The sequence below is a fragment of the Netta rufina genome, assembly GCF_964035555.1.
Source record: "Netta rufina genome assembly, chromosome: 3".
Taxonomy (NCBI): Eukaryota; Metazoa; Chordata; class Aves; order Anseriformes; family Anatidae; genus Netta; species Netta rufina.
Window position 1 is genome coordinate 90654700 of NC_140125.1, and position 17068 is coordinate 90671767.

At 37.2% G+C, this 17068-nt stretch overlaps 1 protein-coding gene across 6 annotated transcripts in view; it reads right to left on the reverse strand.

Moving 5' to 3' along the window:
• COL19A1 (collagen type XIX alpha 1 chain) overlaps positions 1-17068 on the reverse strand; it is a 202462-nt gene that overhangs the window by 63605 nt on the left and 121789 nt on the right. For all 6 annotated transcript variants that reach the window (XM_084284378.1, XM_084284379.1, XM_084284377.1 and 3 more), the window contains one exon: positions 5643-5696. In XM_084284378.1, coding sequence (XP_084140504.1) covers positions 5643-5696 — 54 coding nt within the window. The remainder of the gene's footprint in view (positions 1-5642; positions 5697-17068) is intronic.

Sequence of the window (17068 nt, forward strand, 5' to 3'; positions counted from 1 at the left end):
TATATTTTTAAATTGTATATCAAGTCATGTAATTGAGGTAACCAAAGCACACAGAGAATACATGTGCATGAATAAGAAAAGAACCGAAAACATCCTGATTATTTTTGTGAATCACAAGCAGGTTTCAGATGTTGCTTCTATACTCAAGGTAGGAACAGAAATACAGGTGTTTAAAAGAAAATAGCTACAAATTGTGAAATTACTGGGGTTTACAATGTATTTTTCTCCCTTAACTTTTATAGTTTGTCTGCATTTCTGTAAAGATAAGATTGCAGAAAAATTTACCCAATCTCACAGTCTGCATAGTAAAATGTGTAACAACTGAAATACACTGGTTGCACCTCAAGAACAGGCCATTCCTGAGAACACAGCGCTGAAAGGGACTCAGTCTAATCACTTTATTCATCCATTTCAGATCTGCGCCTACCCATTGAAATAATATACTGCTCTCCTGATTACTATAATGGAAAAAGAACATGAAACCCATCAGTGCAGATGTATAATATTGTATAACTATTTCTAAAGAAAGCACGATGAAGGCATGATGGCCTGCCACAATAGAATACATTAAAATACATTTTGATATGGAATTTAAAAACTTAAACGCGCAGAAACAAACAATATGACCAATCATTGCCAGCCATTCCCATCCTAAGCATTTCCAACTTTCTTCTAAAAAGCAGCAGAATGTCCAACAATACCAGAAATGCTACTGACAATTTTCACTTACCATTACTTTTGATTTTCTGTTTATTGTAATTAACTGATAACATTCATTCACTTTCAAAATATTGGTAGAATGACAGTATTTTCCAAGGCAGAGGAAATGAGATTTCCAAGGCAAACTGCTGGCTACTTAAGATAAGTAGGCTGGTGGCACTGGCATATGTACTGAATAAAATGAGACCAATTCCAAGTATATGGAATTAAATGAACAAACTCAAGTAGCCTGTGAACTTCTCCATTGCCTCATATGGAACATTAATGAAAAAGAAACCTTATTTTAATTTAAGACTTTAAGGAGACTTTAAGCTAATCTTCAAAAGAAAAATGATTACGTTGATAAAGATAGGAAGTTCAGCCCCTTGCAAAGGGAACTGGTGAACTAGTTTTTGATATAAAGAAGCTGATGCTTCAGTTTCCTGCTTAAAGAAACTTCACATAGCAAATGTGAAGCAAATCCATTCAGGCTACAAACAGTAACTGTGGATATGTTGGTATAAAACAGCAGAGATGCAAGAGGATGAATAATCTTGATTGCAGTGCATTATTAACCTGTGATTTAGGAGACCCAAAGTTGATTTGCCAGCTCTGACACATACAGCTTGTTGGACAAGATGATACTTGGCCAAAGTATATAGTCCTCATGTTGCCCACCTTTAAAAACAGTGCTGACAGCATTGCCCTTCTGCCAAACTGTAACACTGGGCAGAAATCTTCCTCTGACTCACCCCAAAGAACACTGCTTTAGTAGTTGAAGTATGTAGCACAACTCTGGCTTGTCACTCTTTATTTTTAAAACAGTTTGATGCTCCTCTGCAATGGGAACTACTGAGAAATGGAATTCTTCCAGTCCTAACTGTTCCAGCAGAGGCTGAGAAAACTGGGACAGAAAAGATAAGATCAACACTTGATGGAGAAACCAGCAAAACTACTTTTTTTTTTTTTTTTTTTTTGTACTATTTACAGAAGTAAGGCAAAAAAAAACAAAAAACTCTTTTGAACCTTAGATAGGTATCACAAAATCTGTTTTGTGTCCTGTACTACCCTGTTTCAGTATTGGTATCTCCTACAAATGACCATAAGATGTAAAACAGTTGCAGACATCAAGCAGCTTGGAGCAGAAGAAATAGAAACATAAATGATTGTCTCTTAACAGAACTCTGAACAAAACTAGGCACCTACCTATCAGCCCTACACCAGAAAAGCATTTTGCCTAAGTAAAGATTACAGAATCAGGCCAATGCATCACTATGCCAAGAGCATATAAATATTAAGGTCAAACATCTTCCATACACATGCTTTTAAGTATTGAATAAAATACTGTTGCTGGAACTAGAAAGTCTATGCATTAAACACATGAAAAAAAAAAAAAAAAAAAACTATGTTTTTCTGGTAACCCCTTCTGTGTTGCTAAATCCTGTAGATGTTTTTGTTAGCAGCTACCGCAGAAGAAAACTATCAGTTTAGCTCTACAATAAGATCAAAATGCTACAATAAGATCAAAATACTTAAAACCTCAGATCATCCTACTGTGAGAGTATTTCTTTTTGTTTCATTTATGAAAGCATTTTGATTTCAACGTAGAACCATGCAGTGTGGGATAACCATATGTGAAAGAGACAGTATCTCTTTCAGAGGCCTTCAGAAGAAAACACAGACAAAAAAATGTATGAAATACATTTGAAGAGTACACAGATTGATTTCACAGTTGTAATATCCAGAATGGTTTTGAGGGATAAAGGAATAGTGGATTAAACAGAAGCTTTAGTTTTAAAAGGGAGGAAGCGATCCAAAAGCACTAGAGGGAGCTGCAGTTCTATTTAAACTATTTGGATTCCTTGTTTTCAGCATAAATTGTTGTGCACTGGAGTGTGATGTGTGAGCACACATCTCAGCTCTCTAGCAGTGATATAATAGAACAGTACTCAAAAACAACATCAGAAAGCATGGATGCAAACCATGAATTCTGAATCAGAAGGGAATAACAGAGCATTTTAAAAGTCTACAATGTTTAATAAACCTTAAAAGAAATACTCAAAGGACCTAGAAATCATCATATGGGTAAGCATAGGGAAATAGTTCTTAATAACCAGTCAGGAAAAATATTCATTGACTCCTTGCCTTTTGTGGGCATAGGATTTGCTCCAAAGGGAAAAAGTGACACAATAAAGGATGCCTGGAAGAGATGCATAGGGAGTCCCGCTTTAACTGAGTAGTTTTATCACCATGTGCCAAGAGATCTACAGTTCTGACAAAGTGATGTGGGTTTTTAACCAAAGATGTGCAGATGATCTTAAGGGACTGGAAACTAACTACAAGCATCAATTTCACATGGGAAAAAAATCCCCAAAAAACAGGCTAGAATAAAATATAATGAGGTATTGAGAAAGTGTTAGAAAAGTCAGAGTAGAGGCAGATGGGAATACAAAGAAAACCTTAATTGCTGCAATGCCAGAAGTAGCTGAAAAGTAATTATTTTGATTGATCAAAATTCATGTCACCCCTTAGCAATGTCCAATTTACAGATCTTTTGATTGTTCAGCATGTGGTCTCATACGTCCTTCCTCCCCTTTGGAATTGTGCTTTATACCAACTCTCCTGAGCATTTCATCCTTCTGTCTGTTCGCTAACTTCCTCAAGGAGGCAGAACTTTCCTTCTTACAGCTTTTTTTTTTTTTTTTTTTTTTTTTTCCTTTTTTCCCCCCCATTGCTAAACACCTGGCTGTTCTCCTAATATCTAAATTAGGTACTCAGACACATGGCATAAACTGATAAATTAAAAAGGTAATTTTGTTAACACTCAGTGTGTGCTGTAGCTACCTTCAAAATTAATGACTGAATTACCTTTTTCTGAAATAAAACTTTCTTATTCTTTTGAAGCATGAACCAAACACCAAATGTATATATGCCAAATTTATGATAGACACCAGCATGCAGGTGTGATAGTTCTGTTGTACTTCAGAACCAAAGCAGAGGCTGACCATATATCCGTATGGATGAGGAGGTTGGCTCTACTATTAGAAGCGCAGTTACTGTTAGTAACTGGAAGCACCATAAAGCAAAACTTAGTATGTTTAGTATGTTCATCCCACCTTGGGAAAGATGGAAGGAACGCTGAATCATGTTAAAAACTTGCCAGTATGTACCAGCTTTAGCACTTTAATTATGAGTGTACTACACATTAGTAAGCATTACTGCTTACACAATATGCTTTTTCTATGCTATTTTGTCAGTACTGGAGAAAGAATTCAAGATGCTATTGTAGCTGTATCCAAAGCAAGAACTGCATCAAGACAGCTATACAGAAACAAATACCTTTAACCAATATTTAGGCCATGACTGCTTGAGGAATGCTTTTCTGGGGTATGGTCCCCAGACAGAGCTCTTCATATGGATGCTTCAGTACTGACAAAGCTGAGCTTTGCATTGCTGTAGGAAAATCTGAAATAGGCTTCAGTAATAAAAATGCAATTTAGCTTCCACTGAATGTTTCTGGTATGTCTGTCAAAGACCATACATCTTCCCAAGCCTGACCTGCCAGCAAAACTATGATAGCAGAAATCTGTAATGGAGAAACAGCTTTTCATTGGTTCACAAAAAGTTAAGCAGATTAGGTCTCTGCTATGTTTTTGTTTTCTATTTTTTGTCTTTTAAAGGTAATTTTTGGCATTTGTATTAAGAAGGATTCTGTATCATGCCCTTTCTCTGTTTGGATACCCCCAGTCTGCAATATCACTTTAGCATTAGTAATCCACAGGGTACAAAAGACTCAAAAAACAAGGCTTTAATGCGACTATATGTAGGGGAGGAGAGGGAGATAGAGGGATTTTTAACTACTTAGCTTTATGCAGGATAAATGAACACCATTATCAATTTCCTTCTGAGCACTTCTAGCAAGGCAAAAGGGAAATAAATGTGATTTGCAACATTTATGTGGTTTTGGTTTTAGATAAGTGTAAATGACATCTATTTCAATTTATTCATTCTATTTAATGCAACATCATTCTCTTCTCTAGAACTAAGCCTAGAAGTTTTCCCTTGCTGTGGGCTTTAAATATTTTGAGATGCAAACTGCTGACCTTTATCTATTTCAGGTAAGCAGAAAAAAGAACTGTGAAATCCTTGCTTGATACTATGAATGTGAAGCAGCAGCAGTTTACTTATTCCACAAATTAATGGCTGCTTTATATTTGTGCGTGATAGCATTTTTACAAATACAATAAATAGGAAATGTTACAAATATGATCACGTTTTCCTCTACGAGATGACTGCATTCGTTATAGGCTAAAATAGACCAGATTCATGCTTGATTTCAAATTTGAAAATCATGTATCTCTTAAAAAATAAATCCCAAACCTCTTAGATCTGAGCTAAAACCTTCAGTGCTTCATACTACAAATCCTTTCATAGAGTCATGTATTAATCTTTTAATTCTTCTGTAAACTCATCTGAACCACAGCTGAGTGCTCATTCCAGTGCTGGGTATAATCGTCCCCACCATTCAGACAGTTGGCACATGCTTCACACAGTCCTTCATCTTTCAAATTACCCCCTCTGAGACAGAAATTATCCCTTCATTTACAGAGCATCACGCATTTTGTAAAGTGAATGAATGCACAGTATTCACATTTAGTATACATGGCCGGTCTTTCTTTGAAATGCCAGATAATTTCTATTTCCCCCACTGCGGTTTGCATCTTGCTATTTTGCTGTGTAGTCTCCCGTATTTGTGGACACAGTCTCTTTCTCTTTGTTGTATCAAAGGGCTGGGTATAGCAGCTGTTTGATACAGCAAAGAAAACACTGATCATCTGTTTTTAGCTATAACTATGATCAGGTAAGCTGGTACAAAAATGTTAATAAAGTTCACTGTTCTAGGATAGAGGAGAAGATTTCCCATTCCCCTTGCTATTACTCACAGGAGGTCCTGGTGGTCCTGGTTTTCCAGGGAGGCCTGGCTTGCCTCGTCTTCCCTGGAAACAAAAAAGAGCAGCAGATGTTAATAAATGTTATTGCCAATGATTGATCCTGTAATAAGAATTTTGTTCAAAAGAAAGATTTATTGTCTTATTTAGAAAGAAGACATCCAAAAACTAACCAAAGTGAATACTTCACTGCACTACCTATGTATAGTACTTTTAGGATTGTTTTTAATAATTAAGACAAACAGTATATTTGCATCAATGTAACATTTACTGTCACATTTGAAAGCTTTCTCATGTGAATGCACATCGATAGTGCTATAAACAGAGTATCCTGATGATGTATAAAATTGTATTTTCTCTTAGTATACCAGAGTCTGTGATGTTGAACTGTGATGCAGCAGTAGTCACCCTGACTTGTACATGAAGTATAAATGTGCAGTATAACCCAACTAACAAACACCCATATACTTCCATGGGATGTAAGAACAATTAGAAAAAAATGAGATATTTATTTGCGAAAACAGTTCATCTTCTAGTGCACATGCAACATGATTTGCATTAAAAGTTAAAGGTCCATAAGTCTACCTAAGTTAACAGGAGACTTTCTACTCAGTCTAAAAACATACACATACAAATATTGCAATTTTTTAAGCACAGCACTCAATTGAAAAACTGCTGTTTTCACACAAACTTTTTTTTAAAAAAAAAAGAAATCAAATTACTTAAAATTCCATAAAAATTGAAGTAATTCACAGTACTTTACATCGTTATTGCCAAGCTGAAGTCCAATGCAAATTTTTTTAGTAACAACAGCTGAGAACAACTAATATCTAGGTCTGATGTCCAAACAAAACCAAAAGCAAATCAAAAAAACCCAACAGTATTATATCCATAAGGACTTTTTTTTTCCCCTGCATATGGCAAATGTAAATCAACAAAAAGCATTGAGGGGATGGTCCTAGTGAAAACGTGGCTTATGAAATTAAAAACTGAAAATGCTTGCTGACAGCTCACAGTTAACACATGGGGATATTTCTGCAAGTTATGATTCCTGTATCTAGCCCTACCTCTGTATCTAATTAAATTACATCACACAAGCTGCAGAAGTAAAATCTCAGGAACAGAGAGGGAAACCGCTGCATCACTCTTCACAGGTGAAATTCCTGATGTGTAGGAAACCACTCTCATGCTCTGCCTCTCTTTAATCTCGAACAATACTGAGAGTAAACACGATGATGGATGGTAGTAAGGGTGGAAAATCCCTTCCTCACCAGGGTAACCTGCTGCCTAGATGTCAGGGGTGCTCCTGAGGAGCAGGCCAGCAGGGTTTGAAGCCCTTCAAGCTGAAGAAAGAACTAAACAAGGGCTGTGGGGATATGTTTCACCCACTGGGCTGTGACATATGACATGTACACTGCCACCATGGCTTTATGAGTCACTCAGTGTGTTCTAAGGGCAGCATGAAAAAAAAACACTCAGCATATTTGGAGCGCCGAATTCCTGGGTCTTAACTGGCTGAGACATATGCTATGTGCTGAGCTGTTTAATCCTGCCAGTACTCGCACATGCAGAGCTACAACTGGGGCAGCTCAGGGTGAATTTTCAGAATCAAAATATGGCACCAGGTGTCTATACTGGCTTCAAAGCTATCCTGTCCCTCACCACCCACCCCATGACATGTCCTCTGTGTGCTGGTAACATCACCCGTGCAGCCATGTGATGAACCAGAGCAAGCAACTCGTCTCAAGTACAGATACCCCCCAAAAAAAAGTAGATTAATTTTTAAAGTTGGTCAGTTCTGGATTTCATTCCCTAAGCAACCATGTAGCAAGCCTGGCATAAGAGGCCACAACACTGGTAAAGACGTACACACACATACACACACCAAAAAGACAGCCTGTTGCTAGTTAGCACTGCCACTGAAATAAAACCTTGTGAAATATCAGAGTACGCATCTCTGGGCCTTCACCCCACATGCCAAATTCCTATTTAGATTTTACATCCCAAAGTTGAGATGTGTGACTTTTGGACTGATTTCTAGTTCAGAAAGGCAGATGGAAATTAATATTTCCCAGCTTTCTTGAAAAACAGTAAACTTTCCGAGAAAGCATGAAAACCAGAGTGAGATAATGATGTGAGTAATAAACAAATATAAACTGCTTCATACTTTTAAAATAGTTCCTCTGAGTTATAATGATCTATACTGTTGACTTCTTGAAGCACCTTCCTTTTCCTGTTTGGACTTATTTAAAGCATCCTGAGGATGACACTTAAAATCACTGCAGTCTAAACAAAGTATCAAGGAAGTGTCACGGGAAAGAAGGCAGGGCTTTGACTGGCAGACACAACTGTGAATGAGGTGTTAATTACACAGGAAAACACGCAACATGTTTGAAAGGCAATTTCGCCTTTATTTACAAGATGAGCTAAAATGTGATTTATGACATATTGCCAGGTCGAGGCTTGAAAAGCTTTCTGAAAAAATATCAGTTATTAAAAAAAAACGGGTCAGTCATTTTTCAATGTCATTTATTAATTACCAGAACACTTACCTACTGAAACAGAATAAGCACTTGCCCTACCTTTTATTCAACCCTTAGAGTATGTGCCATTAAACATTAAACATTTAGAACAGTCACAAATCTGTATTTTTAGAGGATCAAAAGTAAATGAAAATAACAAAAATTAAATGTGAAATAAAAATACCGACATTTTCCCTTTCAGAGAGGGGCAAAAATTCCAAGAATTCAAGTTAGATGTTTCTAGATTTATTTATTTTTTATTCACATCATGCATTCTTTGTTTTTCTTCTACTTTTATGGCCAGCGTAAAAGGCAGAGCAATTTTCTTTACTGGTTCATAATTGTAAACACATTTTCACTAGCAAGAATGTTTCTGATTGAGCTGTTCTGCAGATATTAGCCTGTTTCTTAGTCTTAAGAACCATTACAGCCAATGCAGCAATCACTACAACTGTACCAAAAATAAATAGGTAAAAAAGGTATTTCTGAAATGATGCATCAGCTTTTTCTAGAGAAACAGGAGTCCTCTTCCTTTTTCCTACAAACCATTCTAAACTTTAAGAAAGAAGTTTCTTACATTTCTAAATTTTTAAGTTTCTAAGGCCACTGATGTAGCAATGCTTTTTGGATGCAGAGATTTAAATTTTAGGGATACAGACAGCGCTCTGCCTGCTTGCAAGCACTCCTATTTCTCTATGGTTTCCCAGCATCAGTATGAAAAAAGTAAAGTATAAAGTATAGTAAAAGGAGAAAAAAAAAAAGTGTATCTTTTTGTTTAGGATAACATAAAATTAAAAACTAAACAATTAGAAGGGTTTTTTTTATTTTTTATTTTTTTTATAAGCCCATTATGGTCTTGCCTTGAGCAGACCATGAGTCAGTCTGTGACTCAATATTTATGTTTTGATTCTGAGCCTTCCTTCTGCCAAGAAAGAAGTGAAAATACCTTGGTGTCCTCTTGGGCTCACAGAGTAGGGCTCAGCAGAGCTATGGCTCCAGTCTCCTGGTCAAAAGTGGGCGCTGGCAGCCCGGCGAGAGCTGTACTCTTCACTGTATGGCTGTGTATGGGGCAGACAGCTGGCACAAGAGGCCCAACAAACTGTTCCCTTGCCCCTTTGCAAGCAGATGTGCAGAGATTACAACATTAAAAAAAAACATTGACCAGCTGCACAGTGTCATTCTCTGTACAAACATTACCTACAGACAATAAATTTAAGGTGAAATTCATTACCTTTGTTTCGTTGAGTTTACTGAGCAAATACTATGGTTATAAAACAACTCAAAATATAAATAAATGTTCCAGGCATCATGCAATTCCTTTAAATCAAAAAGCAATACCATCTACACTAACTTAAAAAAGAATAATAAAATAAAGTAAGGATAAGTCATGTCAAGAGCTGTCTAAGATTACTTAGAATAATATTTAAGGAAAATAAAAGCAAAATAGTTGTTTGCTATTTCCTTTGTACTGCATCCATTTTTGTAGTCAATCAGTGGGATAAGAAGTTATCAAAATATAACTGATATTTTAGCCCATCTCATTGACTTCTGAAATGCTAGCCCTGAACTAATTTGGACAGCAGACTAGTTTCCTCTTTCCTGAGGACAAACTCCAGCTATGATACACACACAAATCATTTAAGCAACTGCTTGGTCAGGGGCAAAAAGAATAAAATATTAAAAATAAAATAAACAAGAAATTATATGCTTCAGCAACCCCCAGCTGAGTGCCTAGCTGAAGAACACAGTCAAGTGATCTCTTCATTCCTCTCTTTCTTTGCCCTTTCTGTTAATCAAAATGACTTGACAAGTTTTGCCTCACGTTAGATTGAAAGCTCTTAAGAAGCAGGGCTCTGTGCATCCTTGCGTACATTTGTGCTCTGACTGCAGCCTCTGGGCACCGCTGCAGTCCCAATACACAATGGCAGAACTCTGAATGTATATTGTAACTCCCTGCCCTCTCGTGTTACATCCATCTATTCATGTATCCCTAATTATAGAAGAGTAAGACCACTAATCCTAGTGCCTAAAATAGACTGCAGATTATTTTAGGATAAAATCGAGTGGAGTTATGTAGGAACACTGACATGATTTGCAAAATGGAATTGATAATTTAAAGACCCCACACTCGAGAATGAAGGCAAAAGTTCTTAAAATAAGCCTGTGGGAATTTTCATGGGAAACAGCTAATTAGCAGTCCCCGAAACACATCATCACATTTCAAAACAGGAACTAGTTCTAGAGAAAGTAGGAAGCTGGATTTAAAGCCGTAACTACTGCAGTTATTGGACAAGATTAATGAGGCTTATGTAACTCGTTTGCCAGGCTAAACCGAGATCCCCTTGCGTAAGCCTTAAAAACAGCCTGAAACTGGGACAGATACACCCAGAGCAGGAAGAAGGAGGAAAGCGAGGTCACCCATCTCAGTGTCCAGTGCATGGACACTTGAGGGGCCCCTTGGGCACCTAAATGTAGCCATACAAGCAGGCTCCAAGTAGTTATGAGATTGCTTTTCCATGTGCCCAAAGCTCCCTCAAAGCAGCCCAACAACCAGGCAGGCTGAATTAGCCCTGAGTCTGAGTTACCTGGGAATACATAAATGAGGTTTTCCTTTGCTTCATTCCTCAAAGCTGATTGATACACCTAACCTTTACAGATGTCCAGAAAACCAGAAAAATTGAACTTGCTTGTTCTCTTCAACTGGAGAGAGAAGAAACTGTCACAACGCAAAAGCACGCAGCCACCGCACGGCTGTGGGTCAGGGGACTCTTATCCACAATCATGATGTGAAAATGATAAGTCTACAACAAATCCACAGCCCAAATACAGTCATTGTTTTCCATTGAGTATTTAACCAACATTTTGGTAATATTTAAAGATGTCTTTGATATTTAACCATCTAATGGCACACAAGTGTTGCTAATAGGGGTTTTGTCAGTAACTGTGGTAGTGCCACAACTGCAAAACTTTTTATGTTAATCCCTAGAAATCTTATATTTTGGATATTCTGTTTCCTACATGAAAAATCCACCTTGTAGTCAATGAAACCTTGTCTACTTTGGTAATATAGTATTAGGACTTGGATGTACAATTTATTCACTCCTATTAGCCCTGGCCTTGAGGATATATGATGGTAGCTGATATATAACAAATTAAAACCTATATTAAATGTTAAACCTGAATAAACTCTCAGGAAATAAGGCCAGAAATTAAGCAATGTGCAGGAAACAAATGAAAATCTACACCTCGTATGTCATTAAAGCCTTTCACAGAAGCATAGCCCACAACACACAAGATCCTAATCCCCTGTTTTGTAAGGGAATTCACTTGGGAACTCCTTGATAATGCAGAAGTATTCCTTCGCTCAACTTTGGCTTTCTAATTTTAGGCATGATTTCCAATAAAGCCTACTTACTTTTCTTTTGTATTTATAAAATGCTAAAAGAGATCACCTTGCCAGACTATATATCACTCTTCAAATGTATTTAATAAACATCAAAAAAGCCCTTAAACAGGCATAGCAATGCCAGGAATAAAACACTACAACCTAAATTCTTCAATGCTTCTATTACTAACAAATCTCTGCACAGTCAATCATATTTTTTCAAGTGTATCCACAGGAGTGCATTTTTAATTCAAAATCACTTCTGAAGATATTTTTCAACTACATTTCAATTTTTTTATAATGAACATCTTATTTTTTAAGTACAAGAAACAATCTCCTCTCAATTTGCTATGTCTTTTGCTAAGAGACATAAAAAAGTGATAAAGTATTTGGAAATTGGTTTGAAAATTCTAAATGAGATCTTGAAATAATTTCTGGTTTGTGATTAAAAGTTGTATTTTATGGAAAATACAACTATGGAAACTATGGACTTTTATGGCAAATACAGAAATTAAAAAAAAAAAAAAGGTATTTTCTAAGTGATGACCATTGTGTTCTAAACTTTTTTTTTTATTATTCCAGTTTTAAAGACCAAAGTGGGAAAAACATGCAGTTTTTGACATGTACCCTACCTTAGTAGCTCTTTACTTTCCTTTAAATTTAGAACCATTCTGTTTGAAAAAACAAATTATTTCCCTCTTCTACATTAACCATTTTTAGACTGTTCAATACCCAAGCAAAGGAATGTACAGCACTTCAGCTTAAAGAGACTGGAGCTTTACATACTTAAAAACAACTTACATCAAAGTCAGGAAGGAATGACAAGATTAAAAGAGATTCCAAAACTCCAGAGCTATAGCTGTGAAAAATATTGTTTGTGCTGTGCCAGGAGCCTAACCTACTATGCAGTAATTATCATTGCTCTGTAAAGCTTGTTTTACAATTGGTTGAGTACAACATTTACTCACTGAACTAGAAAACAAATTATGTCAAAGAAATGCTTAAGTTCTATAAACCAGATAAATGCAACCTGAATTTAAATTCATTTTGATATTTGTATGTCACTTTAAGTAATCTAGTTAAGAAAATATAACAATTCCCCACCCAATTATTTAGGAAGATCTTCCTTAGTGTCATAATAATTTTGCTCATACTTGATTAGAAAAATTTGTAATCTCAGACAGTAAATTGATTATTTAATAGGTAGATATTGAGATTTCACAAGATCCTTCCAAACACACCATTTTAATGAGATCAATTCTGAAACACCAGATATTACAGCTCTCATTTTTTTGGGGGATTTAATTTATCGATGAGATAATGCTGAAACAACCTACTCCTAAATGAAGTATTTGCTGTTATAAACACACAAATTGGAAATAAGGAAGTAGGTTCAAAAATATTTACTTCAAGACACCTGCAACTTCCTAAGGAACAGAGTCAATAATATGGCTGTGGTATCATGGAAAGATTTGTACTTGTTTGAACTAAATTCATCATTGGAATCAGGGAAACCACCATAGTGGAGAATTGGTATGTTTAAGTATATACACAGAACATTTCCAAAAGTCTTGTTAATCCATAAAAATGAAGTTGCTGGCAGCTATGCTGAGAGTAAGCTAGAGACAGTTGAATAAAAATCACAGAATTGTTTGAGTTGGAAGGAATCTCTTGAGATATCTAGTCCTATCCCTTTGCTCAAGCAGGGCCACCTACAGCAAGATGTCCACAATAGTGTCCCCTTGAGTTCTGAGTATATCCAAGGATGGAGACGAGAGAAAAGTATTTATTGTTTTCAGACAGATTTTCCTGTCTTTTAATTTGTGTCCACTGCTTCTTGTTCTGTCTGTGGGCACTACTGAAAGAAGTCTAGCCTCCCTTTTCTTCACTGCCTCATTATCAGCTATTTATACAAATTCAGGTATTTATAATATACATTGGTAAGGTCCCCATGAACCTTCTCTTCTCCAGGCTGAAGAGTCCCAACTCTCTCACCTCTCCTTATGTGAGAGATGCTCCAGTCTCTTTAATCCTCCATGTGGCCTTGGGCTAGACAATCTCCAGTAAGCCCTTATCTTTCTTGATGTAGCTTTACCAGTGCTGAGGGGAATAACATCTCCCTTGATGTGCTAGTCATCTTCTAATGCAATCCAGGATACTACTGGACTTTTTTGCCATGTAGGTGCATTGCTGGTTCATGGTCTGCTTGTCCAGCAGGACCCCAAGGCCCTTCTCAGCACAGCTGCTTTCCAGACTGCCTGCCTCCAATGTGTACTGATGCCAGGGTTTATTCCCCTCCAGATGCAGGTCTTGTTGAAATTAATGCAATTCCTCTTAGTACAGTTCTCTGCCAACTTGCTAAGGGTACAGTCTACCCCATTGTCCAGGTCATTAATGAAAACATTGGACATGATTGGCTCCAGTACTGAGCCCATTAGTGACTTGTCTTTGACAAGACTTTGTTTCACTGATCACAACCCTCTTCACCCACTTATTCAGCCAGTTTTCAATTAACCTCAATGTCCTCCTTATCTAACCTGTCCTTTATCACCTATAATGATACTATGGAAGAGGGCATCAAAAGCTTTACTTGCTATCAACAACATTCATTGTTCTCTTCCCATCCATTAAGCTAATCTCACTGTAGAAAGCAATAAGGTAATAAGCAATAAGCACAATTTCCCCTTCATAAATCCATGCAGGTAACTCCCAATCACCTTCTTATCCTTCATGAGTTTGGAAATGGTTTCCAGGAGAATTTCTTTTCCATCACATCATGCAAGCTGATCAGCCTGTAGTTCTCTGGACCTTTTTCCTTCTTGGAGTGATATTTGCTCTCTTTCAGTCTTCAGGAACCTCTCTCAGTTGACAGATAAGACAATGAAGAGTCACCTTGTGATGACATTAGCCAGGTCTGTCAGCACAAGTGAGTGCAACCTATCAGGCCCTATGAACTTACTTACATCCAGTTTATTTAAGTGTTCCCTCAGTGGAGGAGTACCAGTCTGGGGAAGTCTTCCTCACTCTAGACACTCCCTCTGGTCTCAGGGGCCTGGGATTTCTGAAGGCTGGTTTTACTGGTAAAGACTGAGGCAAAGCAGGCATTGGGTACCTGAATTTTCTTTGTCCTTTGTCACCAATTCCCCTTCTCTGTTAAGAGAAAGGTCTCAGAGCAGATCCAGTCAATCTCCTCACTCTCTCTGGTGCTGTGCATTTTGCTGACAACATCCCACAACTCTTCCACTTGATCTTGAGCAACTTGGACTTGAATTCCTCAACAACTCCACACCTTCTGCAGCAGACCCCAGCTTCAGCAGGAGGCCCCTGCCACTGCCTCCAGCCCAAGACTTGCAGAGCTTCATCCTTCTTATGAAGCTGCCTGGGTCCAAGAGTCTGAGAGCTACTGCAGTGGTACCTGGGTCCTGTGTGCTGTGACTATCATATTTAAGAACGTGTATGCTGGACAGGGGAAGTTTGCTGGCCACTTGCCAGAAGTTCCCAGATACCAACAAAATCACACAGGAGTTCAGGAAGATACTGTACTGGGTCTGGCTGGAATGTTAACTTTCCCGGCAGCAGCCCATTCAGTGCCGTACTCTGTACTTGTAGCTGGAACAGCAGTGTTATCACACCAGTGTTGTGTCTACTGCTGAGCAGCAGTGGCACAGCATTGGGCCTTTCTCTAACCCTCCTAGGGGGTGGGCAAAAAAGTGAGGAGAGAAACATCACTAGGGCAGCTGACCTAAACCAATCAAAGGGATATTCCATACCATGTGGTGTCACACTCAGCAATAAAAGGTGGAAACAGGAAGAAGAGGGGAGGGGTGGGCTCTCGTTGAGAAGACATTGGTCCTCCTCTCGAACACCGGCTGCGTGCGTTGAGGCCTTGCTTCAAGGACGTGGTCAATCATCGCTCATTTGTGGGAAGTAGAGAGTAATTTCTTTCCTCTGCACTTCCATATAGCCTTCATTTATTTTGTTTGTTTGTTTTCCTCCCTTTTTCCCCTTTCCCTTTTATTTCCCCTTAGTTAAATTGTTTAGTTCATGGTAGTCTTTATTTAATTATTATAATTATTTCCCTTTAATTAAATTATCCTTATCTCAACCCGTGAGTTGTTCTTTGCTTTACTTCTCCCCCTCCTTATCTAAAGGAGGGGGAGTGAGAGAGCGGTTGTGGGGTTTAGCTGCCCAGCACGGTAAAACCACCACAGATACCAAAAAGAAGAAGAGCACAGAAACTACTTCACGAACTGCTGTGCAGGCTAGGTATGTTCTGGGCCTGGCTCTTACATGTGAGAAGGAGAAGTTTTCTAGATTTTCTAGATTTCAAGGTATGCTATAATTTATTTAAAACTTTATAATATATTTGTTTAACAAAGTTGCATTGATGTTTTGTATTAAGATTTTTTTTTGGAATTCACTAAAACATAAATAAAATTAAATCACTTTCAGATTATTATTATTATTATTATTATTATTATTATTATTATTATTAAATGCATCAATTTCAGGGAAAATTTCTGCTACAAAGATATCCAACTAAAGTTAAACATTAATTTCCAAAACTTCTATAATTATATTTTGCAAATATACATTTCATTATACTTAACATAGTGAAGGCAGACTATGAATGACTCCACACCTAGTATGTATTTATAAATGTGGAAACTTTAAGTACAGTAATACAACAAAATTATTTGAAGACCAAAGAAAACTCTTTACATGGGGAGCTGAAGGACCTTAGTTTTCTCAAAAATAAATGGAATGGTGACTTCATGACAGAGAAAAAATACTTCAAATGTCTCTTCAACGTAAGGCAGACATGACAAAAAAGTAGGTTTTGGAAGGTCAACCTACATGCTCAAGTGTAAAGAAAAAAGCACATTTTGAAATGTGGGATTGACAGGAAACACTGCAGCAATCAAGGAAACTTGTGAAGCCTCTGCTCTTCATGTCTTTCAGATGGAAACCATATTTCTGTTAGAGACAGACTTACCTGAAGTGCAGGATTATTCAGGAATACTGAGAGACACTGAAAAATTATTTGTCTAATAAAGGAATGAGAGGGAAGGAACTGTCCCTACTGGTCCACTTCTCCCAGTTACCAGAACTAAAACCAAATGCCCCGAGCAAGGCCTCACATCTAACATGAACCACTTATAATTAAACAAAGTCACTAGTGGTAGAGCAAGAAGAAACACTAGTCTTTTTGTAAGAACAGCAGAAGTTTGAAATGAATGCCTCTCAATTTAGAAAAATCAAATTTAAAGAAAACATTAAAATTAAATATTCTTCTCAATTCAGAATAGGACAGGATCTTCTATATTATTCAACTGTTATTCTGATTCATAATCACACATAATGGAAATTATGGAATACTGCTTTTAAAGAGAAACTTGTATTTACAGTACTAAGAACTTGGAGGTAACTTAAAGTAATGACTAAGATGAGAATTAGTAAATAAATACAACTTAATACATGCAAGAAAAATGTGCAAGTATTTTTGACAGTAA